Here is a 27,133-nt window from a genome sequence, read left to right on the forward strand (position 1 = left end):
TAGCATGCCTTCATGAAACGAGTCCCAAACCTTGGTCACTTTCCATCACATTGAAGCTACACGGACTCACGTCACCGGACCCCTGCTACATTTACCACCTGGAATCTCAGGGACGTGGCCACAAACACAGGTAAGGCAAAAAGATTTGGGACCCTAAACCCCAATGCATTAAGGTATGCTAGCAGTTTAGGGGACGCAGATTTACTGTCAGGTTCCTTTTTAGGACCTGGACATTGAAGACCTAGGCAAGGCTTTAATATCAGATCAGTGGCCGCAGAGGTCCCACTAATTTTTTTTTTTTCTGGCAGGAAAAATTACCTTTCTTACCATTTCGGAAAAAAATTTTTTGTCAAGGAAGAGAACTAAAATTTGTTTTAACATGATTGATATATGGAGTATATTCCCAGCAGCTCAGCGTGCTGTCCGTGCTGTATTAAATGCAATATTTCATTTCACTTATTTCACCCCCTACCGCAGTGTTTGGGTTTCTATTTTTTGCTCCCCTCCACTCAAAAAAATCCAATACTTTTTTTATTTTTCTGTGTAAAGTTTTATGTGGGCTTGTTTTTTGTGTAACAAATTGTACTGACTTGTGACAGCATTTAATGTTCCATGCCGTATATTGGGAAGTGGGGAAAATTTTTTTTTAAATGTAATGAAACTGACAATAAAACACATTTGCGCATCGTGGGCTCTACTTTTATGGCTTTCACAGCTTGACACATTCCCATTGATAATTCGGGTCAGTACGAGCCCTGGGATATCAAATTTATGTAGGTTTTATTATGTTTTAATAGATTTACAAGAAAAAAAAAAAAATGAAAACCTTTTGTAAGAAAAATATTTTCTTTTTTCGTCATATTCCAACACCAGTAACTTTTTCATACGTATGGCATATGGAGCTATGTAAAGGTGTCATTTTTTGCAGGACAAAATGTCATTTTCATTGGCATAATTTTGGGTATTGTGCAAGCTAGCGATCAATTTTTACTACATTTTTTTTGTGTTGCAAAATGGCAAAAAAGTGGTCATTGGGACATTTCGGTGCTATTTTCCGTTACCGGATTCACCACAGGAAATAATCATGTTTTTTATTTTGGCGATACCCAACATGTTTATGGTTTTTTTTTGTTTATTTCTATATTAGTTCTAGGGAAAGGGGTTAATTTAAACATTTATGTTTTTATTATTTTTGCCTTTTTTAAAAAAAAATTTTTTACATTTTTTCATCCCCTCATAGTGAATCTGATCATTCCTTCCATTTACTACTGAATACTACTGAATATGAATACTGAATACAGGCGATCCTCTACTTAAGAACACTCGACTTACATACGACACCTAGTTACAAACGGACCTCTGGATATTGGTAATTTACTGTACTTTAGTCCCAGGCTACAATAATCAGCTGTAACAATTATCACAGGTGTCTGTAATGAAGCTTTAGTGTTAATCCTGATTCTTATGACAACCTAACAATTTTAAAATCCAATTGTCACAGAGACCAAAAAAGTTCTGGCTGGGGTTACAATGATAAAATATACAGTTTCGACTTACATACAAATTCAACTTAAGAACAAATCTACAGACCCTATGTTGTATGTAACCCGGGGACTGCCTGTACTACTGAATATGCCATCACTACATTGTTACAGATTTGTGCAAATGAGGGGTCATGGAGTATTAACTATGGAAAGCCCTGGAAAGGAACTATTTAGGGCAGTGATGGCAAACCTTTTAGAGACTGAGTGCCCAAACTACAACCAAAACCCACTCGCAAAGTGCCAGCAAAGCAATTTAAGTAGTATTGCTACATGTTCTACCACAACTTTCACTCGTATTGGCCTCTTGAGGATAACAAAACAGTTGACCGAAGAAGGGCAAATTTGGACTATAATTTTAGCTTCTCTCCAGGGTCCCCCTGTACAGAAAGACACATGGGGCCGGCAGGAGCTCCAAAGATAGTCTGCCCCCTTCCACATGCTTTCCTTCTTCCTGCAGTCACAAGCAACCAAAATAGCTGGATGTGCTGGATCGATGGCTTGGGTGCCCACAGAGAGGGCTCCGAGTGCCACCTCTGATACCTGTGCCATAGGTTCGCTACCACTGATTTAGGGAATAGGGCAATGCTTTTTAACCATAGTTTTTAATTTAGTATTTATTTTGGGTGGGTTAATTTAAATGACAGGTTCTTCACAATGATTATGAAAACAGGACCCTCTTGGTTGTTCCAGTAATGGGAATGCTATGTCAATGATTGTTGGAGATCCACACAGCCAAACCATATACAGGCAGTCCCCGGGTTACGTACAAGATAGGGTCCGGAGGTTTGTTCTTAAGTTGAATTTGTATGTAAGTCGAAACTGTATATTTTATAATTGTAGATCCAGGCAAAAAAAAAAAAGTCCCCAGTGACAATTTGAGTTTAAACATTTTTTTGCTGTAATGGGACCAAGGATCATCAATAAAGCTTCATTACAGACACCTTACAGCTTATCATTGCAGTCTGGGACTATAGTAAAGCATTCAGAGAGCTTCATCAGAGGTCAGAGGGGTCTGTCTGTAACTATGGGTTGTCTGTAAGTCGGGTGTCCTTAAGTAGGGGACCGCCTGTACATATCAAGAAAGTGGCTAAGGGCCCTGTACAGGAACCCTTATATTTTATAATATTATATTTATTATATTTTATATATTAGCTATATACCTGAAGCTGCATTTTTTGATGAATTTAGCAGAATTTCAGTGACAATCCTAACAAACCAATGGTAGAATAGTCAATGCACAATAATATTATCCTGTACCTCGATACTGTCGCTGCACAACACAGCGAAGGTTGACCCATCTCTTAATAAAATAAGCTGCTATCCGCAACCGAGTTCCTAAACAAAAACCAGAAGAAATGCATTAAAAATCTGGCATCAACTCCGAATCAGCTGTGAAAACAAAGCAGATGTTAAAGCTACAAATATTGTTATGATGAAGAGGACGCATGGAGCGAGACAGATGTAAGAGGGGGGATGCAATGGACATGATGCAGCAGAGGGCAGTGCTTCATCAGGATCCTGAGAACGGACCCACATTAACGTCAAATAACATTTACCGTGCAATGGACATCTACAAATAGCACAAAAACATGTCACAGCGATACACAACTATCTCAGAAAACCCACAACTTTTACTATACCTATAAATTAATCAGTTGTTGTTCACTAATGTTATCATAGTAGATGAGGTTGGGTAAAGACTGCATCAATCCAACCTATAATAATACAGACAGTCCCCGGGTTACATACAAGATGGGGTCTGTAGGTTTGTTCTTAAGTTGAATTTGTATGTAAGTCAGAACTGTATATTTTATCATTGTAACCCCAGCCAGAACTTTTTTGGTCTCTGTGACAATTGGATTTTAAAAATGTTGGGTTGTCATAAGAATCAGCTACTCCTGCTCTGACTATATATAATTGGTTTTGTCATACACGACCATAAGTCTAATAGTAGTGTCTAATGGCTGGTCCAGTGATGTCCGGTGCATAAGAGTACTAATCCCTGTGACTCTTGTTTTGGCTACACATGATAACACTCCATCTAGTAATGGTAGTCTATGGCTGAGCGGCGTCATTCAATGTTATTTGTGTGTGTTATCTGTACGTTCTATTTTTTATTGGTTGACCTATTAAAAGTTATATTTTAACATAGCCACTTTCTGCTTGTCATAAGAATCAGGATTAACACTAAAGCTTCATTACAGACAGCTGATTATTGTAGCCTAGGACTAAAGTACAATAAATTACCAATATCCAGAGGTCCGTTTGTAACTAGGGGTCGTATGTAAGTCGAGTGTTCTTAAGTAGGGGACCGCCTGTACAGTGTTAATCCAGAGGAAGGCAAAGCCCCCCCCCCCCCCACACCCTTAAGACGGATGCCGATCAGTCCATAGTAAGGAACCAGTTTCAATAAATTCAGGATACAGACTGTCCCCTACTTAAGAACATCAGACTTACAGATGACCCGTAGTTACAAACGGACCTCTGGATGTTGGTAATTTACTGTACTTTAGCCTTATGCTACAATAATCAGCTATAACAGTTATCACTGGTGTCTGTAATGAAGATTTATTATTAATCCTGGTTCTTATGACAATCCAACATTTTTAAAATCCAATTGTCACAAAGACCAAAAAAATTCTGTCTGGGGCTACAATAATAAAATATACAGTTCCGACTTACATACAAATTCGACTTAAGAACAAAGCTACAGAACCAATCTTGTACGTAACCCGGGGACTGCCTGTATAAAGCCAGGCCTTAGTCTTAAAGGTGCAGGTAAAGGTTATATAACAAGAAACACATGCACCATGTTATAAGGAGGACCTGCTAACTGTACACAAGATCCAGACACATGAAGCTATCAAGGTCCAGATCTGACAGGTTTCATTTACGGGTCCAAAGCCTGAGCTACAGATTATCATTACAACTTTGGGCAGATTTACTAATGGTGTGTGGATATGAGAGTGCAAATCTAGACTAGTGATACACATTTTTCTCTGAATGTACACTTAATAGTCATTCCCCGTTAAGGTCACAAACTAATCAGAAAATTACAAATAATTTATTTTCCACAATACACTCTTCTCATCTACTCCTGCTCTATAACATGCTGCCTGCTGATAGCACACTAAGAATACTCTGCTCAACTCCTCCTGATCTATAACATGCTACCTGCAGATAGGACACTATGTACAATCTGCTAAGCTCCCCGTGTTCTATAACATGCTGCCTGCAGATAGGACACTTTGTACAATTTGCTCAGCTCCTCCTGCTCTATAACATGCTGCCTGCTGATAGAACACTAGGTATACTCTGCTCAGCTCCTCCTGCTATATAACATGCTGCCTGCAGATAGGAAACTATGTACGATCTGCTCAGCTCATCCTGCTCTATAACATGCTACCATCATATAGGACAATACATGTAATCTGCTCTATGTGTCTCATCCTCATAGACTGTAAGCTCTTGTGTCACCCCCTCATCCTCATAGACTGTAAGCTCTTGTGTCACCCCCTCATCCTCATAGACTGTAAGCTCTTGTGTCACCCCCTCATCCTCATAGACTGTAAGCTCTTGTGTCACCCCCCCCCCTCATCCTCATAGACTGTAAGCTCTTGTTATCAGGGCCCTCACTTCTATTATTCCATATGGCTGAATATGATGGAGCTATATAAAGATTATTATTAGTAACAATGTTAGATGGTGACCAATGATGTCGAACTTTGGCCAATAACGTTCCATAGTTGTATTGTGAAAATGCTGGATAGTCACCAACATGAGGATGCCCCAGATCCCGCTCCATGTGCGCACGGTAACTTCTCATACACCAGGTTTAGACTTGTTCCAGGTCCCGGCTCTACTTCTATGTTGATTCTTTACAAAGGTCTAATAAATCTCCGGCTTCTTTCTGTGGCTGTTTAGTGATAGATTATACGATTAAGCACCTCTGAGAAGCTGTGAATATATAAAGATGTTGTCTTTTCTGTATATAATAGCGATATGTTTAGTTTAGCATTAGTGGTTTTAATTCAAGTACGATTCGGCCCAACAACTAATATAAAAAGAGCACTTGACAGCTACTGCTGCAAACAAGCACCTGTCTCATCCGAAATTCAGAAGTGTCAAGTCAGGAGTCAAGTGCGGGATCTAGGGAGCCGTAAAGAGATAGGTACCATAGCGGACATGGGAAACCAAAGATTGCTTCAAAGGAATCCGTCACTGAGATTTACCTACCAGAACTAACGCCTATGTTATGTAGGGCTATGCCCACAGATGTCACCCGTACCTTTGTTTTTTATTGTCCAGCTGCTCCTTCCATGCTTAAACTTCACTTCAGAAATATGCTAAGTACTCAGCTTTGGCAGAGCACTTCAAGACTTGGCTTCACATTTGGCTGGAGCCAGGAGTGATGTAGTAAAAGAGACACAGATGAGAGATCTGTGTGGTGGATGTGTACCGGGGGGTTGTTGTGTTTGTGGTGGAGCCAGAGCCCCGAGTTTCTAGTTAGCACTTTAAGCTAATTTGCATATTTGGTTTTGTGGCAGCTGGAAAACAAAAGGAAAGGCATGGGTGACATGTGTGCGTATAAATCAAAGAGAGAAGAGGCGGCGCTCACTGATGTGTAGATCCTCTTTATTTTAAAAATGGTGCAGTACAGGGATAGAGCGGGGCCTGGTGATGGGCCGTTTCGCGCCACTTAGCGCATTCTCAAGCCTTTTACGTCATCCGTCTGCGGCGCGCACAATATATGCGTCGCGACCGGCGGACTTCGTCAATGAGACAGTGTACACAAAAACATTAACGGTAACTAGGTAAGTTACCAGTGCGTTAAAAACATGACCAATGCCATTTGTATTTTAAAAACAAACGCACAGTGTGTAAGATATAAATTACACCAAGGGACATAAAACAAATGCTGTCCAGTTCTGGGCACCGGTCCATAAAAAGGAGGCCCTGGAGCTGGAGAGGGTTCAATGTAGAGCCACAAAAGTGATAAGGGGTATGGAGGGTCTTAGTTATGAGGAAAGATTAAGACAACTAGATTTATTTAGTCTGGAAAAGAGACGACTACGAGGGGGCATGATTAATTTATATAAATATATGAATGGTCCTTACAAAAAATATGGTGGTAAGTTGTTTCATATTAAATCAAATTAAAAAAAAGAGGGGGCACTGTCTCAGTCTGGAGAAAACAAGGTTTAATCATCGGAGGTGACAGGGCTTTTTTTACTATGAGAACGGTCAATCTGTGGAATAGCATGCCTCAGGCGCTGGTCACAGCAGGGACAGCGGAGAGCTTCAAGAAGGTCTAGATGCCTTTTTACACCTAAATAACATTGATGGTTATGTTATATAGAATTGTTTCCCCTAAACCCCTTCATCATCCAATCCCTACCCTTCCTTGGTTGAACTTGATGGACAAGTGTCTTTTTTCAACCGTATAAACTATATGTTATGCACTATGAACCGGCAAGAATACATCTATTTTTACTATGTTACATCTGGACTATGGCAACATCACCTGAGGAAAAGGGAAGAGCCAAACATAACAAACATCTCACATGGGGGTGGCATGTGTGGGCATAGCCCTACATAACATGCAGATAGTTTAGTTAGGTAAATGGTGGTGACAGATTCCCTTTAAGGCAGTAAGGCTGTTTCTTTATACCACAACTGAGCAACAACTCTCCACTGAGATAGCGAAAATGCTTCCCTTAAGATGAATACACAGTTCAGCTATGGCGCAGCAGCCCTTTTCCATTTTGCCAAGTTTTTCAGGGTTTTTTTTTTTATCCCAACCATCCAAAAGTCGCAAAACTTCCACTTAAAGAGCTGCACGAGGACTTGTTTTCTGTGGAACAAATTGCACTTCCAAGTGGATAAATTCCATATTCTGTTTTTTGTACTGGGAATCTGACAAAAAATGTCAAATACAGAGAAATAGACAAAATAAACGACACATTTTTACAGTTTTGTGTTTACGGCTTATAATGTGCCGTTAAAGAATCCCCTTTACTCTTTATAACAAATTTATAAAAATTGAAATTCTGTATACAGAATTATGTAAAGAGCACTGTTACTGATTTTTATTGATGCCATTTTAGGACCTGTAAGGTCCTTTAGTTACCTTTTATTAAAATTTCAATATGGGGGCAGAACGACAAAAATGCAGCACGATCGTTACATGGGATAATTATTATTGTTTGAGGCATTTTGGGATGTGTTAATTAGAGGAATTTACTATCCCGTGTCCGCTAGTTATATAAAGGCATAGATTAAACCCACTTTCCAACAGTTTTGTCGGAATTTCGCCGTGCACGCCACTTTGGGAGTGATGGGGACAAGCAGGGGTGTGAACATCACTATACTTTAAAACACCAGTCTTTATAAATTCCCCCCGATGTGTTTATTTTGTTTAATTATTGTCTAGTGCATTCTAGGCAAAGGGGGTATTAGAATTTTTAGGATATACTGTATGGGTTAACGTCATGTTCCACTAAAGTCAACAACTATGGGGGAGCCTCTCAACAATGGCAGGTCTTGTGTGGTGTGTCCAATATGCAATGGTTAGTGCCAAAGGACAACCGAGAGCTCACCGATGTGCACCGAGAGGGACAAATCGCCCATGTGGCTCAACTGAGAACAATTCACTGGTAAAGTTTCTACTGGTTGTGACAAAAAGGTGTAAGAACACACAAATGTTTGTGGCTGCATAGTCCCCACACCACTCACAGAGCCCAAAATGACCATTAATGAAAGCACCTTCATTGGCACCATGATGAAGGAAATTTTGGAATGGAATTGAACTCTATTTATCCCAGATCTTGTGTAGACAAATTCCAGAATATGTACCAGATAGAATTTCAAAAGTTTTGTATTTTATGGGGTAGTCCACTTTTGTAAATCCTCATCACAGAGCGGTGGTGGTGATCCCACAATCTGTTCCTCTACGCCACCATTGTACTATCTGTAGAAGAAAAGGATAACTTGACTATAAGGCCTTTCCTCACTGGCTTACTTGATAAAACTTCCCAGCTTGTAGATAATTGAATCCCTAAGTACTGAGATAGAGTAGAGGCACATATTATCCATGGTGTTTTCAGCGCAGCTCTTCTAAAGTATCTACTGTACTTGAATATTAATTTATCTGGAATATTCCAGTTGTTTTGCTAGCATGATACAATCTGCCAGACAAACCCAAAAGATTAAAAACCATTTCCATCTGAAAGCCAATCCAGGACAATGCGATTATGTCATAATAATAAAATTATGACATACCGACTTAAAAAAAAATAAACGTACAAAAATTTGCCAAATTCCAAAATTTATATGTGCTGACAAGAACACAATAATCTTTACAATGACAGAGACAAAGACCTAACATCATTCTTGATTTATGACCATTTCCTCTAATTGTGAAGCTCACGGTAAAAAGTGATTCATGGTCTGTGTATTCGGGAAGAACAAAGCAGTGAGAGTAGCGTTTGCTCGTGTGTAGACAGACACGGCTTTTCAGACAGAATACACCACAGTGCGAGGGCATCCAGACTGGCGATACTGCTCAGAGAGCAAATGTCACTGCTCGCCAGTCATAATGCCGGCTTATGTCACACATTCGGGCTCCGCACGGAGAAAATGGCGGGGCGCTGTCAAAGCATCGGATTGTTTTATAGAAAACAAGATTCCTCTTGTGTCCACAATCTTGAATGGAATTAGAAGATTATGAATTGGCAAAGTAAAGAGGGGCACACAAAGAGGTCTTGGAAATGAGTCGGACATCTAAGTTCCTCCAATTTCCCTACGGGAGTAAACGCCTACCAAATTATTAATGTGAAAACAGGTGAGCCTTGTTTCACTTATTCACATTCATTGCAGAAAGTTCTTTAACCCCTCAGAGGAATTCTTCCATCAAAATCCATCATGATAAACCAGGAACACTTACTCATAGATCCAGGCACAGTGACTGTGGTAATATTTTTATATTTGTTATGCATGGTCTTCATAAATCAACTTTTAAAATTATGCTAATGATCCTGAAGGGCTCTGTAACAGCATTCAGGCAGAAGATGTCTCAGCAACCAACCACTATCTCCTTCTCCCTCTGCCTATGTAATCTAGCAGCAACTGTTAGGGCAAGGGCGAGGGGAGACCTGCTCTGCTCATTGTAACAGCCTGTGAAGCTACAGCACTAAGGGACTCTGAAAACACCCACCAGAGCCCTTCAGTCTCTGTAGCATAATTTTTATTTTAGAAGAAGAGAGGCCATGGATAACAAATACCGTATATACTCGAGTATAAGCCGACCTGAGTATAAGCCAAGACCCCTAATTTCAACACAAAAATTGGGAAAACCTATTGACTCGAGTATAAGCCGAGGGTGGGAAATGCATTGGTTACAGCCTCCCAGTATATAGTCTGCCAGCCCCTGTAGCATACAGCCTGCCCAACCCCTGTAGCATGCAGCCTGCCCAGCCCCTGTAGTAGGAAAAAACACTGTACTCATCTTTCCGACGTCCCCCATAGGTCCTCTTCTGTCTCAGACTGTCTCAGACAGAAGAGGACCTATGGGTGACGTCAGAAAGGTGAGTTTTGTCTTTGTTTTTAGTTGACTCGAGTATAAGCCGAGTCAGGGTTTTTGAGCACAAATGTTGTGCTGAAAAACTAGGCTTATACTTGAGTATATAAGGTATCTGAAGATTACCGATGTCTGGATCTATGAGTAATTGTCCCTGATTTAGCATTTTTGATTTTGATGGTAGTAACCAGTTTGGCAGCATGCCACTTGGAAGACCCATTTGCACCCAAGCCTTAACTTCCTGGCCGAATTATTGAGATGTTGTTTCAGAATTGCCACATAATGCGCTTCCCTCATGATGCATCTATTTTGTGAAGTGCACCAGTCCCTCCACAACATGATGCTGCCACCCCCTTGTCTCACAGTTGGGGTGATGTTCTCATGCTTGGAAGCTTCTCTCATTTTCCTCCAAACAATGGTCATTATGGCCAAACTGTTCAATTTTAGTTTTAACAGACAACAAAAAGTAATGGCTTAATCCTGGCAGTGTGGCCTTTCAGTCCATGTGGATACAGGACTCGTTTCACTGTGGATAATGACACACTCTTACCAGCTTCAGCATCTACACAAGGTCTTTTGCTTTTGTTCTTGAAGTGATATAAACATTTCGTACCAAAGTACTGTATATTGATAGGTGGGACATGTCTCCTTCCCGTGAGTTATGATGGCTGGACATTCCCATCTTGTTTGTAAGAGATGAATGACACATTCAGGTATCAGGAAATTGCACCCAAGGTTTAACCAAACTTGTGCAAGTCCACAATTCTCTTTAATACATCCTGGCTGTTTTATCAAGACATTCCCATGATGCTACACAAAGCAGCAGTGTGTTCCAGGTGTGCCTTCAAATACAGATGCGTCTCCAATTGACTCAGATGTTGCGAAAAAGCTACCAGAAACTTCCAAAGACATGACGTCATCATATGGACTGTCCCAAATTGTTTAAAGGCAAATTAATCTTACTGTATGTAAACTTTTGACTTTTCAGAAAATAAAGAATGTGTTAAAAAAATTCTCTCCCATTACTATTTTTCTGTTTTTGGTCACTTAGAATTGCCAAAATTATTTATGTGTGTGTGTGTTTTATATATAGTATGTAAACTTCAAGTCTCAGCTGTGCTAGTTCCTACATGGGATTGGCCTAGACAGAACAGTTTGCACTCCCTGACCCTTGGGTGCCCTTGATCCTTCTTCTAAAACATCAGCTTCACATCCTGCCCCATTGCACCAACACTGTCTCATCAATGTGATTCACTTCCTAATGTTATGGCTGATCAGGGTCTACTTCCACACACACAACAAGTTAAAAACAGGCAGACAAAGGCCTACACCCAAGGACTTGGAGGAACCAGACCCTGCAGGATGTCTTTATACGCAGGGAATTAACAAATGAGCAGCAAAGCCCCGGCTTGAAGTTAACAAATCTATTCTAACGCCTTGGAAAAATCATCAATAAAAAGATTAGGTGCATGTTCTGTAACCAAAATTAATTTAATTTCCATGGTTCTACAAGTATTATGTAAAAGAGTTTGTTGGTTTAATCTCCGTTTTGGAGACCTTTCAAACAAAAAACAAGGTCCTTAATTCCAAGTAAAACATAGTAACACTCCACGGACAGTTAGCTAAGAGAATACCACATTATAGCTCTGATTGTGAAAGTGCTACGACTGCCAAAACTACAACACATTGGGTGGGCAAGCAAAGCGGACTCAACTCTACCAGCGACTATAAAAGGCTGATCACTTTCAGATGCTCTGGACGAGGGGATTCTCGGCCTTTCAAGACTCACTGCAACAATATGTTATAGGTAGTGATGCTTTTCTATGTATCCCATAATATAGCTTCGCTATGTACTAATAAGTGTCTGATCATTGGGACAGAGGCACTGGTAAAGATGAGGGTCCGGAGACCCCTCTGTGTGTACAGAGCTGCGGTCACACATGCACACTGCTGCCCCATCCAACTATAAGATAAGTCAAGTACAAAGCTTAGCCATCTCCCGAAATCCATAAAGATGGATCGGATGGCTTTATCATTTTGTGGAGGAAAAAAAAAAATCAGTTTTAATTTAGCAAATTTTTAACTTATTTTTATTTGATTCATTTAAAGGAAATCTACGATCAAAACCAAGCATGGATAAACTAGGGACACTTATCATAGATAAAAGGCTCTGTGACTGTGGTAATCTTCTTATATTTGTTATCCATGGCTTCCTTCCTTATGAAATCAACTTTTCAAATTATGCAAATGAGCCCGAGAGGCTACCCTTGTCTCTCTGGGATCTGTCTTTACAGAGGTTAGGACTTATATAGGCTGTCCTTTCCGACTATGCATGAGAACAATGCTGTCACTACGTTAGACCATTGACTGAATTCAAGTGAAATAAAGCAAGTTTCCTTGGCTCCCCCTGCTCTATAATATGCCACCTTCAGATAGGACAATATGTGCAAACTGCTCATCTCCTCCTGCTCTATAACATGCTGCCTGCAGATAGAACACTATAAACAAGCTGCTCAGCTCCTCCTGTTCTATAACATGCTGCCTGCAGATACTACACTATGTATAATCTTCTCAGCTCCTCTGGCTCTATAGCATGCTGTCTGCAGATAGAATACTATGTACAAGCTGCTCAGCTCCTCCTGCTCTATAACATGCTGACTGCAGGTAAGGACAATATGTACAACCTTCTCAACTTCTGCTGTAGAACATACTACCTAAAACTATGAAGAATCATCTTGGCTTCTCCTGCTCTATAACATGCTGCCTGCAGATAGGACACTATGTACAATCTGTTCAGCACCTCCTGTTCTATAACATTCTGCCTGTAGAAAGGACATTATCTACAATCTATTCAGCACCTCCTGTTCTATAACATACTGAAATCTTAATTTTTCTAGACATTAACCATCAACAAATAAAGCAATGGCATAACCAAAGTGATAAGATGAGAAAATCCCTTTTAAGAGACCATTAAACTACTGTCTCTATAAGGTAAGGTATGGAATATCCTCTCTAGAATTCCCAATTTTATGTGAAATCTCTGCCATTTACCAATATAAAAAAATAATCTCACACATTGAAAATTTGCCAGCGATGACTAAAGTTTGTAGGCTGCATGGGGAGTGTGACTTTAGAAGCCCCCATCTTCGGTTCTATGCCTAGAAAAATATGGAGTTATAGTAAAGATAAGAATCTCAACCTTTAGATTACATCAGGCTTTTGGTTCTCTGAGCTACACAACCAGAGATACAGATAAATAAAGAAGAATTCCTTTTACAGCCTGTGTCTTCAGGTCCCACAAACCAGACACCCAAAGTATCTAGGCACTAAGGAACTGAAGTGACACTCCCCCTGCAGCCTCTAAACTTGACTCATCTCTGACAAAATGTGAGTATAAATATGAATATGTTTTGCCTAACCAGATATGTCCATAGCCTATCCCTTACTAGATCTATTCTGAAGCATTCAGACCCTTTGCTGATCCACAACCGATGCAGAAGAGGAGACAATTTCTGCTTTATTAAGGCCTGGATGTAAATGTTAGACGTGAATGCTCTGGAATGAGTAATGGCTTGAAGGGAGTGGTAATCTGCCCTGCTTCTTACAATGCATGGTCCCAGGACAGTGAGAGGAAATATCAGACACTAGGTTTTCACTGTAAAACTATCCAGCAACACTTGTTTTCCAGTGAAATCACAGCCAAGTTGACTCGATATTCCACATGGCTGCCAAATAGAGTCAGTGGTACGGTGTAGAGCAGTGGAAAGCCTTCTCCCACGGCTATTAGTGACCATTCATTTGGGAGCCTGGGAAAGTGCCTCGGAGCTGCAAAGCTATCCTGAGTTGCCTGGCAGGTGCCTGCTTCTCACAAAAATCTGGCACCTGCTTAACCCTCTTGTAGCATCCAGTGAAAGTCTTCCCCAAACTCTGTCCTTTATGTTCATATAGATCCACTTTCCGGAGATATTGCACTGGTTAAAGAGCGGAGTCATGAGAAGATCTCATTATTCTTACACCTATATTATACATAGATTGACCAAAAAATTCCCAAGCAGGTGGGTGCAAATATTATTACCGGTATGTAAATAATTTTTATTATTTTGCACTGAAACTAAAAACCTTCAGCTATAAAAAAAAAAAAAAAAAGTCAGTCCAGGTAATCCAGCTCTGTTTCACCTCACCGGAGCAGTCCCAGATCAGCAAGGACACACCATGCGAGTAACGACGAACCAGCGTGAAAACATTTCTTAAAAAAGCAGAAATCCGGAACGCTGGGAATAGTCGAAAATTTGCCATAGATTCACGTGTTGACGCGTTTCGGACTTTCAAAAGTCTGAAACACGTCAATTCATATATGTATGGGATTTTAGACAGATGGATAAATATGAAATTTTAGACGCTCACTACCATGCTATTCTTTTTCCTCAGCTCTTAAAGATTTTTTTTAAAAGTTAGGTGTTAAATTTCCCTAACAAGAGAAATGCAACAATACAGAGCATTGACTGGAAAACTGGATATAAAATATACATGATCCTCCCAATACAGACAGTCCCTGGGTTACATACAAGACAGGTTCTGAAGGATTGTTCTTAAGTTGAATTTGTATGCAAGTCGGAATTGTATATTTTAGAATTGTAACCCCACACAATTTTTTGGTCTTTGTGACAATTGGATTTTAAAAATGTTGGGTTGTCATAAGAATCAGGATTAACAATAAAGCTTCATTACAGACACCGTTGATAATTGTTATAGCCATTAATTGTAGCCTAAGGCTAAAGTACAGTAAATTACCAACATCCAGAGGTCTGTTTGTAACTAGGGGTCGTCTGTATGTCCGGTGATCTTAAGTTGAGGACCGCCTGTATACAGATCATGCCTTAGTGCATCATGAACCTAATACAGGGCATGGAACTCATCATATATTCAGCTAACCGCTCGCTCCAGGGGAGAAAACGGGCATGAAGAATTGTAAATCGCGAGATGGCTCCGCCTTTTACCAATCCCTCTTTTTGAGCAGTGGTGAGGGCAGGGATTAATGTTTTGACCGCCCTCATCAGTTCTCAAACCAGGGGTGACTAAAAGGGGTAGTCTAGACAATGACTCATAATCCTCTGTTTCGAAACGCATCAGTTGTTTTTATGCCACCAACATGTACTTTTTAATCATGAAATAATAAAGTGAATTTTTCTATTCTGGAAATGACCCTGACAGAATCTGCATCTATTTTTTCTATTTTATATTGGATTATACTGACCCCAACTCCTTGACCCCAACTCCTTGAGTTGAGTTCAGCAGTAATACAATGTACAAGAAAAGTGAGCTGATTGCGTACATTTTTTCTATTTTTTTTCACTAAAACATGCATATGGAGTAAAAAAGGACATAAAAAAAAAACAAAAAACACACAAACTTCATAAAAGGTTTCCAAGAAGTAAGAGGAGGGGGGGGGGGTGAGTGATTGACGCAAACTTTCTGCACAAGTAACGACTGCAGGATTTACCCAAATGTGATTCCACGGGAAAATCAGGAACCGGCTGAAATCATCTGATATTGGGATCATAAATACAGAGTCGTTTCCGCTGAAGTTTTTTTCCCACAGTGTGTGTATGGGATATGGATAAATCCAATATACTACAATGCAGGTGTCAAACACAGGACCTATCGGCCAAATCCACCCTGTTGCCTTGTGTTGACTGACCCCCCACATAGAGCGCAACGTGACCCATTAGTCGTAACGCACAGAACAGCGTGCCTATGCAGCAACCCATTGATCAGGAGGAGGTAAGACGCTCACTGTAAGGCCTCTTACACATTAGTGATTGTTATGCGTCCAGTTCACAGCGTGTGCTAGCTGGAACATCCGACCCAATCACTGAGAACCAGCACTGTACTAACATGTTGATTTCAGTTCCAGTTACTCAGTGTTCAGGCCAGATGTTCCAAGCAGCATATGCTGGGAGTGTGATACGAGTTTGATGTGTGGAGCACAGAGACGTGGCTACTGGGGAGCACAGAGACGTGGCTACTGGGGAGCACAGAGACGTGGCTACTGGGGAGCACAGAGACGTGGCTACTGGGGAGCACAGAGACGTGGCTACTGGGGAGCACAGAGACGTGGCTACTGGGGAGCACAGAGACCTGGCTACTGGGGAGCACAGAGACCTGGCTACTGGGGAGCACAGAGACCTGGCTACTGGGGAGCACAGAGACCTGGCTACTGGGGAGCACAGAGATCTGGCTACTGGGGAGCACAGAGACCTGGCTACTGGGGAGCACAGAGATCTGGCTACTGGGGAGCACAGAGATCTGGCTACTGGGGAGCACAGAGACCTGGCTACTGGGGAGCACAGAGATCTGGCTACTGGGGAGCACAGAGACCTGGCTACTGGGGAGCACAGAGATCTGGCTACTGGGGAGCACAGAGACCTGGCTACTGTTGAACACATTGCTGGTAAGAATAAAGAGGAAGCTATGCAAGACTGGGTCTCGCTATCTGGGACTTCATATGCAGTGAATGGGGAACCATACATCCATACATGCGTAACCGCTTCTTAAACACAATTTGGTCAAAAGACCCCACATTCATGAGTTGTTCTGTATCAATCAGATATTCAAGTTATAACCATAGCACAAGCAATAAACGTCTCTGAGATGGTTATACCCTACAAAACAAAGTAATGCTCTTTATGACATCAGAACACCCTCAATAGAGCATTCCAATAGGAATAAAATTTTTGTACACCAGACAAGCCCCAGGAAGATAACCCATATGACGGATTATCCCAATATCCCATAATATTAGACAAGACTGTAACATTGTTAATTCATCATATGTTATCTTTATCTACGATCTTGGTTATTCATATATATCTATGAGGAATGTCACTTCATAACAGTCGGGTTGGTTGTACGTACTCTACAAAGCCAATTAGCTCGGCATCTTAAGCCCTTAATAAAATGTGAAAGTGTGAGGTCAGGACCCCCGTGTCCCTAAGGACCTACCTATGTAACTAGAGGTAATAGTTGCTACTATACCCTTGAAAATTGTATTGCCCATATGTAAACTGTATTCTTTGTATATTTGGAGAAGGTATTAGTCTGGAATTCCTATCTAATCTCGGAGTAAACTAATAACATTGATGATTCCAGAAGTTGAGGTAAAAGGACTATTAATTGACAAAGCCCTTCAAAATACCTTGAAGTATGATACGTCTTTAGGGAGATTGTGTCTATTTCATGAAGGACTGGGGTGGGACCTGGGTTCAGGATCTTTGGTGTCTGCAATATTTTTAGCCATATAGATAACACTGTCACTCAGAAGTAAAAAGATATGTTCACTATATCCTTCATAAGGGTGGGAACAGGTTTAATATTTGCCTTAAAGGGTATAAAAAAACAAAAATAAGGCTTAGATATTTCCATCTTTTAACAAAATAGTTATCAATATGGATGGTCAATACGTAGTATCAATTTGTGGCAATATGTTGTCAGCTGAAGATTTTGCTTAATATTTGAGGCTAAGGGAGCATTCACCAACCCCCTAATGTATCCCAATGTATTGGGCTATAATGAGCTTTATTGGTCAATGACACCCACTCTAAAAATGGGAAAGAAGAAGAGGCTACACTTAAGTATGCACTACAAAAAGTATCATCTCTGTCACATGCTACGTACATAAAGGGGCTATGGATACGTTCAGAGCACTCCGGGCACATTGTATTGAACGTGTACTAAAAAAACAAACATTCTCTGACTATTTTTCGGCTTTTATAAAGAGATCCACATAATTTTATTGACAACATAGCAATGGTGGGAAGGATTGTCTATATTCATTGTGAGTGCCTGGTGAACATGTTCAAAATGGTCAGAATTCATGACCTGTTCACACTGTGCAGTACTGTGTGGGGGAACTCAGAGCCCTGAGCCATAGGGGCTTATCCAGACAGAATGGGTGCAGGAGTGCTGCTGCCACTGCGATGATGGTTGGAGCTATGTGATATCGCACCCACTAAAAAATGGAGCCACTAGAGCAGTGGTGGCGAACCTATGGCACGGGTGCCAGAGGTGGCACTCAGAGCCACTTCTGTGGGCACTCAGACCATCACTTCAGGACAGAGTTCACCATATAAGACCAAATCCTGCAGTCCCAGGCAACTTAAGAGATACTGTTTTAAAGCGACATTTCATTGGCTGTTTGCAACTGTGGGAAAAGTGAGAGGCTGTTGACAGAACTGCAATGTCTTTGGAGGTCATCCTGCTGGACCCACCATTCTCATTCTACAGAGAGACCCCAGAGAGAAGCTACTATGAGAGTCTGCATTTGCCCTTCTTTCAACTGTATTGGTGGCCTCAGGGGGTTGATACGATTGAAAATTGATGAAAGAACAGGTAGCAATAAGTTACTCCTTAAAATGCTGAGTTGGCACTTCACGGTAAATAAGTGGATTTTAGTTGTGGCTTGGGCACTCGAACTATAAAAGGTTCGCCATTACTGCACTAGAGCAAGGTCACGGTTAAGTGGGCTTGTGCAATTTGATCAAAATCTTACTAAGAACATCAAGTTTGTTTGGTTAACCCCCTCCCCCATTTGGATGTTTCTATTCCAGGAGGGGGTAATATGAAGAGGGCTCACAGCCCTGCCCTCTTCATACTCACTAGGTGTTTACTGCATAATGTTGCTAACACCCGCGATCAGTGCTGGCACCCACCGCCGTTGTTAACCATTTAAATGCCGCTGGCAAAGATGCCGTGGGCATCTAAGTGTTGGCGATGATCGGTTGCCAAGCCAGCCGGAAGTTTGTGAATTATTGACTAAAACAGAAATGTCAGGAAGGATGACCTGTCCTACAAAACGCCTTCACGCATAAGGACATATATACACATCACGATGCACTAAGGATGGATGTAGGGAGCTCCCTACAGGTGTCTGCTGTATTATATATGCCATCAACTTTCATAAATCAGTGCTAGCACCAATCGCAGGGGGTGGCCTAAACAGCCTAGTAGAGCCTGACGAATTCCAGCACATTATATATTCTAGCAAGTTATGAAAAGTCTTCATACCTAAAACAAGACAACATAATTGATCATACTAACAAAGAATAAAAAGGGGAAGTGTCATTTGGACCATACAGTGAAAGCCTAAAAAAAGGTCTGCCAGAAAATGGCACCACTTTTGAATTTTTTTTTCCCCAGTGTCCAAGTACACTACTCATAATATAAAATGGCGCTGCTAGGAAGTATAATTTGTCTTGCAGATAACAAGCCCTCATACAGCTCTGTAAAATCAAAAAGTCGTGACTTTTGGAACGCAGGAAGTAAAAATCGAAAAAAACTCAAACTGACACTTTCTTCGGAGCGTTACCCTATAGCACAGAGGAACATATATTAGTGTTGGGTTATGGTATTATATTTCACGAAAAAAATGCAGATTTGTATTTCTTTCAGACCGAGAAACCGGGATGTTAATCTGTTAGTAGATATGACCGATATTTTTATCTGCGTGGGAGAATATTGTGCAAAGACGGCAGAATGAAATATTACAATACACATAACTCTAGGTCATTGTTTCATTTCTGAATGTACTTCCCTTTCATTTAGGTGATAAATCTAAATAATTGTTAAAAAAAAAAATCTAACTGATATAGAATATTATTTCTTCCCGACATCCACAAAAATTTCAGTTTTAGCCGATTTTTTCCATTTGTATGTGTGATAAGATATTATTTAAAAAAAAAAAAAAAAAAGGAGGGGGCAAGATGTAAATGTAATAACGTGGCGACTTTTCATGTTCAGGACGTGAACTCTTTGATCTGAGCGATAGCCGCACAATGAGTTCTGGAGATAGAGCTGGGGCTCGGGCTGGACGAGATCTCACGTTCTCACACTTTGGCTGAAGCCGATACAATGCATGCAGGAAATTGTGCAGGAGAAAGGTCGCAACATTTCATTTCCAGGTCGAACTTCTGGTTGCAATTATGTAAATTCTTATTTTTAATAATGGTCAGTTTCCAGAGGGGGGGGGGGGGGGGGTTCAAGAATAATAGAAATAACTTTGCTGAGAATACTGAAGTTATTGTGTGCCGATTATCAAAGTCACGGATTACAAGCGATACAGGATTTGGAAGCCTGCAGACTATTCTTCATTCGACGGACGCTCAAGTTATTAGTTATGTCTGCAGATATGGCAATCGGAAATCCGGCTTGTCACAATATTTACATCGACAACAAGTTTTTCTTTTACTTTAATACCCTAATGACTTGCGCAAACGCCTCGGCTTGGCTTCCAGTTGAACCTGTCAAGTCAAAGTGCTCCGTGTCAGCCAGAGAGAACTTCCAAAAAAAACTTGATATATATTTTATTTTTTTAATGAGAATTGTTCAATGCGTGTAGCAGCATGTGAAAGAGAACAGGCCTTTGTCTTGAGAAGTTTCTCTAGAAGTTTTTCTATAAATGCGAGATTTAAGTTTAATGCTTTCTATATTTACTTGTCTTGTTTGATACTCTCGAGCTGAAGACAAGTGAAAACTTTTCTTCCTCTCAACGTTGGCTCCGATCCAAAGCCGCAACATTTTAATGGGCATTCGTCTTTATAATGTTAACTGATGGAAAGTAAAACACCCACAGATGTAATTAGACGTTCAATAAAAACAAACAAAGAGAGAAAAAGGTTCATAACATGTTTCTTCCACTACATCTCCCATAATGAAGGAGTTTTCGCCAATGAGATTAAATTTTATAAAGGCCACTGTATAACACCCCCCAGTGGATCACCAGTGGAGGGTCCACAAATATCCTGCTTACCCCTCCCCCTAGTCCAATTTTCATTCACTTACTATAAAACTCTGCATATAAATGTGCATTATGACTTCTAAAGTGCAGTTCATTGTGCGCTTGTGTAGTGTAAATGCAATCTTTTAACTCCCTGAGGTTTGTGGCTGTGGGTGGTTGTGCTTTATGTCAATTTCTCTTGGGAACTGTGTCAAGGTTTGTGCTCATATATGTTTCACTCTAACATGTACAATGGGGATCACCCGTTTATCAGTTTTTGTCACAAAACTTTCAAAGCTCATTGAGAAGTAAAGGGAAACTGTCAACAGAAAATGGCTTAAAGGTGTTATCCGAGTTTACTAATAATATAGGGCAAGGCTGGAGGGGGCTATTTAAAAATAATTAATGTGCACTTACCTCCACCGGCACTGGCGATGTCCCGCGCCGCGGTCCATCTGATCTGTGCGCCAGTTTGATTACAAGGGTGCACATGGAGCTTCCGGCCGGCCAGAATCTCCCATCCGACACCATCTCCCAGCGCTTACAATGCTGATAGATAGGAACGGATGGGAGGAGCCGATGGGAGGAGGGGCACGGAACAGACGTACCACCATGCGTGACATCAGCGGCACCCGAGGGGGTAAGTACACATTTATTATTTTTAAATAGCCCGCCCCAAAATTATTAGTAAACCCCTTTAAGTAACCACTGCCAGTATGTTGTCAAGCTGTTAAACAGCATCAAGATGATGTTTCTTTCAAGACCCAGCTTGGTGGCATCATCCAGAAAATCAATTTTGAAGTTAGATGTATGAAGTCAGGGAGGCGGAGAGTTTTACATTTACAGTCAAGCTCTCTTTGTCTATGAAACCTCCTACTATGTGATTAACATCATGCACCAGACTTCAGGAGGTCTGATCAATGATGTCCCTGGACACAGGACCATCAATTGTAGCGAAGGGGACCTAATTTAGGAAAAGCTTGACTTCAATGTTAAAACTGCCTCCTTGACTTCATAAAACCAATTTACAAGTTTTTTAGTTGATGCCACCACACTGGGTCATGAAAGAAACATCAGCTAGAAACTTCTCAGCTGCTTGACAACATACTGCTAGTGGTTTACTAGGGCAATTTCTGATGACAGGTTCCCTTTAAGATGGTGCAGATGTTTTCAGATGTGCCCTGAAGTGTCCCGGGTTTTTGGCGCGCCGGCTCCGGCTCGCATGCCACAGGTCTGTGGGCGTCGGACAACCCGACTGATTTTGACAAACCGTGGACTTTAAAATCCAAATTGTGACGCAAGATCAGCACTCACATGCACCAGGAAGAAGAAAGTGAACACCGGCGGACCTCAACGGGGAAGCGACACATGCAGGAAATTGGACGCACGATCTTCGTGATTCGCGGCAGACCTGAATCCTCGTTGGACATACCCGATCGGCGGCGTCAACGGGACGGGTAACTAAATGTGCCCCAATGTGTGCGTTCTGGTTTCTCCAAATGCCAGCTGTATTATATAATATTATGCATAGATCACACATTCGTACCACCAATCTACCAATCGTACCAATGAGAACTTGTACACCGATGCAGTGCGGGTATGGGATAAATCTCACTTGTGGCACAACCCCCTAAAGGATTAAAGGTAAATACTTTTCAGACTTTTGCCTTCTCCATCCCTCTGCTTTGAGTGCAAGAAAGTTCTTGTTATTAGTGGTAAGTGAGGAAATTATTGTTTATAAAACTCAATGTACTCATGAACTGCGGCACAAGAATAAAACCTGCTATTAGCTAGACCCTTACCATTTACTGCCAAAAACACCCTGCATTAGATACTAACCTATAAGTAGATGCCATCTTCTCCTTGGCTTCCTCATTCTTTTCGATGATGTGAAATGTGCTAGACTGAGTTTCATTGTGGGTTATAAAGAAGCCACAGCATAAGCAGCTGCTGTTTTGTGGAAATGTACGCTGAGAATACATTTCTGCTTCACAAATTGTTATTATGTAGTTAGGAAGCCGCACAACCATCCAGTCACTCTGGGACATACAACCCAGAAACCCCACAAGATTAAATGCACACATTACATTACATAAAGGGGCCATGTTTTATAGAGAGAAGGTAAACGGTGGACTAGAAAAGGATTGTAATAGGTGCAAATTCATAACCATATATGTGGGATCACAATAGATGATGTCACAGCTTATCTCCTCCCCCTCCCTGTACAATGTCCTCTATATAGATAACACTGACCCATCATTACATCACTACTGACAATAGATGATGTCACAGCTTATCTCCTCCTCCCTGTACAATGACTTCTATATAGATAACACTGACCCATTATTACATCACTACTGACAATAGATGATGTCACAGCTTATCTCCCCCCTGTACAATGACCTCTATATAGATAACACTGACCCATCATTACATCACTATTGACAATAGATGATGTCACAGCTTATCTCCTCCTCCTCCCTGTACAATGACCTCTATATAGATAACACTGACTCATCATTACATCACTACTGACAATAGATGATGTCACAGCTTATCCCCTCCCCTCCCTGTACAATGATCTCTATATAGATAACACTGACCCATCATTACATCACTACTGACAATAGATGATGTCACAGCTTATCCCCTCCCCCTCCCTGTACAATGTCCTCTATATAGATAACACTGACCCATCATTACATCACTACTGACAATAGATGGTGTCACAGCTTATCTCCTCCCCCTCCCTGTACAATGACCTCTATATAGATAACACTGACCCATCATTACATGACTACTGACAATAGATGATGTCACAGCTTATCCCCCCTCCCTGTACAATGACCTCTATATAGATAACACTGACCCATCATTACATCACTACTGACAATAGATGATGTCACAGCTTATCTCCTCCTCCCTATACAATGACTTCTATATAGATAACACTGACCCATTATTACATCACTACTGACAATAGATGATGTCACAGCTTATCTCCCCCCTGTACAATGACCTCTATATAGATAACACTGACCCATCATTACATCACTACTGACAATAGATGATGTCACAGCTTATCTCCTCCTCCTCCCTGTACAATGACCTCTATATAGATAACACTGACCCATCATTACATGACTACTGACAATAGATGATGTCACAGCTTATCCCCCCTCCCTGTACAATGACCTCTATATAGATAACACTGACCCATCATTACATCACTACTGACCACTGTTCCGAGCTCCTAACAACAACCCATAAGCTTTTAGGTGCAAGTGCCTATAACACCCTCCAGAAACAGGACCCAATAGGTATATGATAAAAAGCCAACATACGGAATACAAAAGTAATGCAGTAGAAATGTATAATTGATTGTGTCTTCAAGTTGTCATATTGGGCTGAAAAAATGGTACATAAAAGTGGAAAGTGAACAAAACAAAGATGAATAACAAAATATTACTACCATATTTGGTATCGTTTATGTAATAGTCCACATTGCAAAAATAGAACATTACTTATCCCAATGGTGAACGCAATTAGAAAAAAAAATTATGTTTTTGTGGTCAACTTGTCCACATATAATCAAAATTCTAGGTGTAACTTGACAAATAACACACTTGAATATGTCAATAAAATGCTGTGACAATGTATAGACGATGACTCGACATGGACAATCCGTAACATGTTGTATTAATTTTTTATATCTTTTGGTCCATTTCTTTTCCCGTATGTCTCATCCATGGCCATTATTTGTGCCAATCTATTTCACGCCAGTCAATAATCGCACTGGAATAAATTATGTTAGAGGTGACTGCGTCTTGAAAGGGAAAGTTACAGAACGCATTAAGCTGCATCGCTAATAAACCGCTACAGGCAAATTCCTTGTAAACAAAGAAAAATGCTTAAACGGGTTCATTATATATATTTATACATTTAAGCCTTCTTAACTGCTCATGTTTTCACAGTATTGTGTTTCCGTTTTCCCTCCGAGCCGTACTGTAGTAAATGTCTCTTACAAGTCAGGTATGACAAGAGCCTGAAGACTGTTCTCACAGTAGGAGTGTTGCATTACTGACTCAGCAGTCTGACACTTTCCCGTAAGTAACACTTCCATGTGTTGAGTGAGCGGAGATCTCATTACTGCGGCTGAAGACCCCGCTTGCTGCTTAATGGCTCCGTAACTGCATGAAAACAGCTGAATCAAGCTCGATATACAGTAACGTTTCTATGGTGGCAGATTGTTTGTAATCCCACAGATGCACGTGCATTAGACAACGGATGCCAAAAAATGCACTGGATTTTTAATGAGTTTCGTATAAGTGTCTCCACTTTCAAATTAAAAAAAAAAAAAATGGGGGGAGAAAATTCCTGATTTCATTACATCATTACATTAAGTAATTTATGACTTTTTACATTAGAGAAACAGTCTTGTATTTTAGAGAAATCAGAATCTAACAAACTGAAATATAGCAAATTTAGTATTTTATTATAAGTTTGTATCTCGGGGAGGTGGGGGGGGGGGATACAGAACGTAGTAAAACAAAGCCCATTTAGCCACTATGAAACCCCCAGAAAGAGAAAGCAAAACCCAGAATAGCTACATCCATGATGTTTATAGGTGATGTAGATGCATCTGCAAGGGTTCTCAAGACTGTAGGTGGAAAATGATAACCAAGGTCTTTATCTCAGGTAGTTATTAGTGTACAAATGTTAAAGGGAAACTGTCACCACATTTTTCACAAATACAGCTAGTGACAGGTTCCATATTAACTGACACCCTTATTTTAGCTAAAAATCCCCATAAAATAATAATATTTATTTATATAGCGCCATCATATTCTGTAGCACTTTACAACTCACATGGACCAATAGGAGTGAGGGCCATGCTCGCAAGAGACTATGAGATCAAATTTATAACCTTGCCTTGCATATAGTCAAATCTAGAGCAAGTCAAAGGGGCATGCCCCCCTCGTGCTGAATCCAGCAACTCCTCCCCGTTCCTTCTCAGATTCAGCAATCAAAGTCATACAACCAGGGGGACACTATTTAAGTTCCTTTAGCCTCCTAACATTAGGAAACAGTACCCCATGCACATTGAAATCACAGCATCCTCCATGGACGATGGGGAGAAGTAGAACTCCGTGGAGGAATGCTGTGATTTCATGGGATCATATAAATGTGGTGCAGTTTACTAATGTTAGGAGGATAAAGGACCTAAGATGATGTCATCCTGGTCACATGACATGCATTGCTGATGTTGAGAAGGCTTGGGGAGGAGCTGCTGGATTCAGCCTGAGGAGGCTACGCCCCCTCAGACTCACTCTACAAGGCAAGGTTATAAAGTTGATTTATGGGGAACTGAGGGAAAGACTTTTTAGCTAAAAAAAGGGTGTCAGTTAATAGGGCTCTATGGGAACCTGCCACTATCTGTATTTGGGAAAAATGTGGTGACATGTACTCTTTAACTAGAACATTTTTAATATAGTTCTGGTGTCTTGGGCCCCTTTAATTGAATGTACACCCATGCTGACACCCCAAGCAAAAATGAAGCTAGAAATGACCACATAAGGCGGTAGTACACCGATGGTTGGTCACACACTGAACAAACCTCGTCCTACTGAAGTAGCCATAGTTTAGCCCATGCTGTATTTTGACAGCCTTTCAAACTAAATATCTCTTAGAAGTTCTAATTAAAGTTCAATTTAATTATAAATAGGACAAACATTTCCAACATGGCTACCTTATTCCTGGATGACGACAGAGCATCATACGTTGGCTAAAGTGATGGTTTTGTTAACCAACTAGTTCCGTTTTTCATTGGATCCATTAGCTTTAATCTAATGTGTAATTCTGGATAAAAAAAAAAATCTAAATCTATAGTCCAGGATACAGTAAAGATTGAAGCTAGGATGTAATTTCCCTAAAGATCTTGGTACCATCACGCACCAGCTACATCTGTGCAGTGGGATGTTAGGGGAAATCCCAAGGTAAAGAAGACCTCAGGTGAAGGAAGATCCCTGATTTATCCTAGTTACGTTTTGAAATTAAAAAGAATTACACAGCGTTATGAGCCAAAGTTTTGGTTAAGACATATGTTCAAAACCACAAAGAGGCACATATTTTAGATCGCTTTATTGTTGTTCGGCTGTTCTTGTATCTTGGCCAATTACACATGCATATGCTCATATCTGGCTGGGTGGGAAAGGTGAACAAGCCACCGCAAGTCACCAC

General features: G+C 40.7%; 1 protein-coding gene across 4 annotated transcripts in view; it reads right to left on the reverse strand.

Moving 5' to 3' along the window:
* Positions 1-27,133, reverse strand: part of SLX4IP (SLX4 interacting protein) — a 103,105-nt gene that overhangs the window by 21,237 nt on the left and 54,735 nt on the right. For 3 of the 4 annotated variants that reach the window (XM_072140463.1, XM_072140460.1, XM_072140461.1), the window contains one exon: positions 2,802-2,879. The exons of the other annotated variant lie outside the window; for it this stretch is intronic. In XM_072140463.1, coding sequence (XP_071996564.1) covers positions 2,802-2,879 — 78 coding nt within the window. The remainder of the gene's footprint in view (positions 1-2,801; positions 2,880-27,133) is intronic. 4 annotated transcript variants of the gene reach the window in all.

The sequence above is a fragment of the Engystomops pustulosus genome, chromosome 3, assembly GCF_040894005.1.
Source record: "Engystomops pustulosus chromosome 3, aEngPut4.maternal, whole genome shotgun sequence".
In the NCBI taxonomy this organism is placed as follows: Eukaryota; Metazoa; Chordata; class Amphibia; order Anura; family Leptodactylidae; genus Engystomops; species Engystomops pustulosus.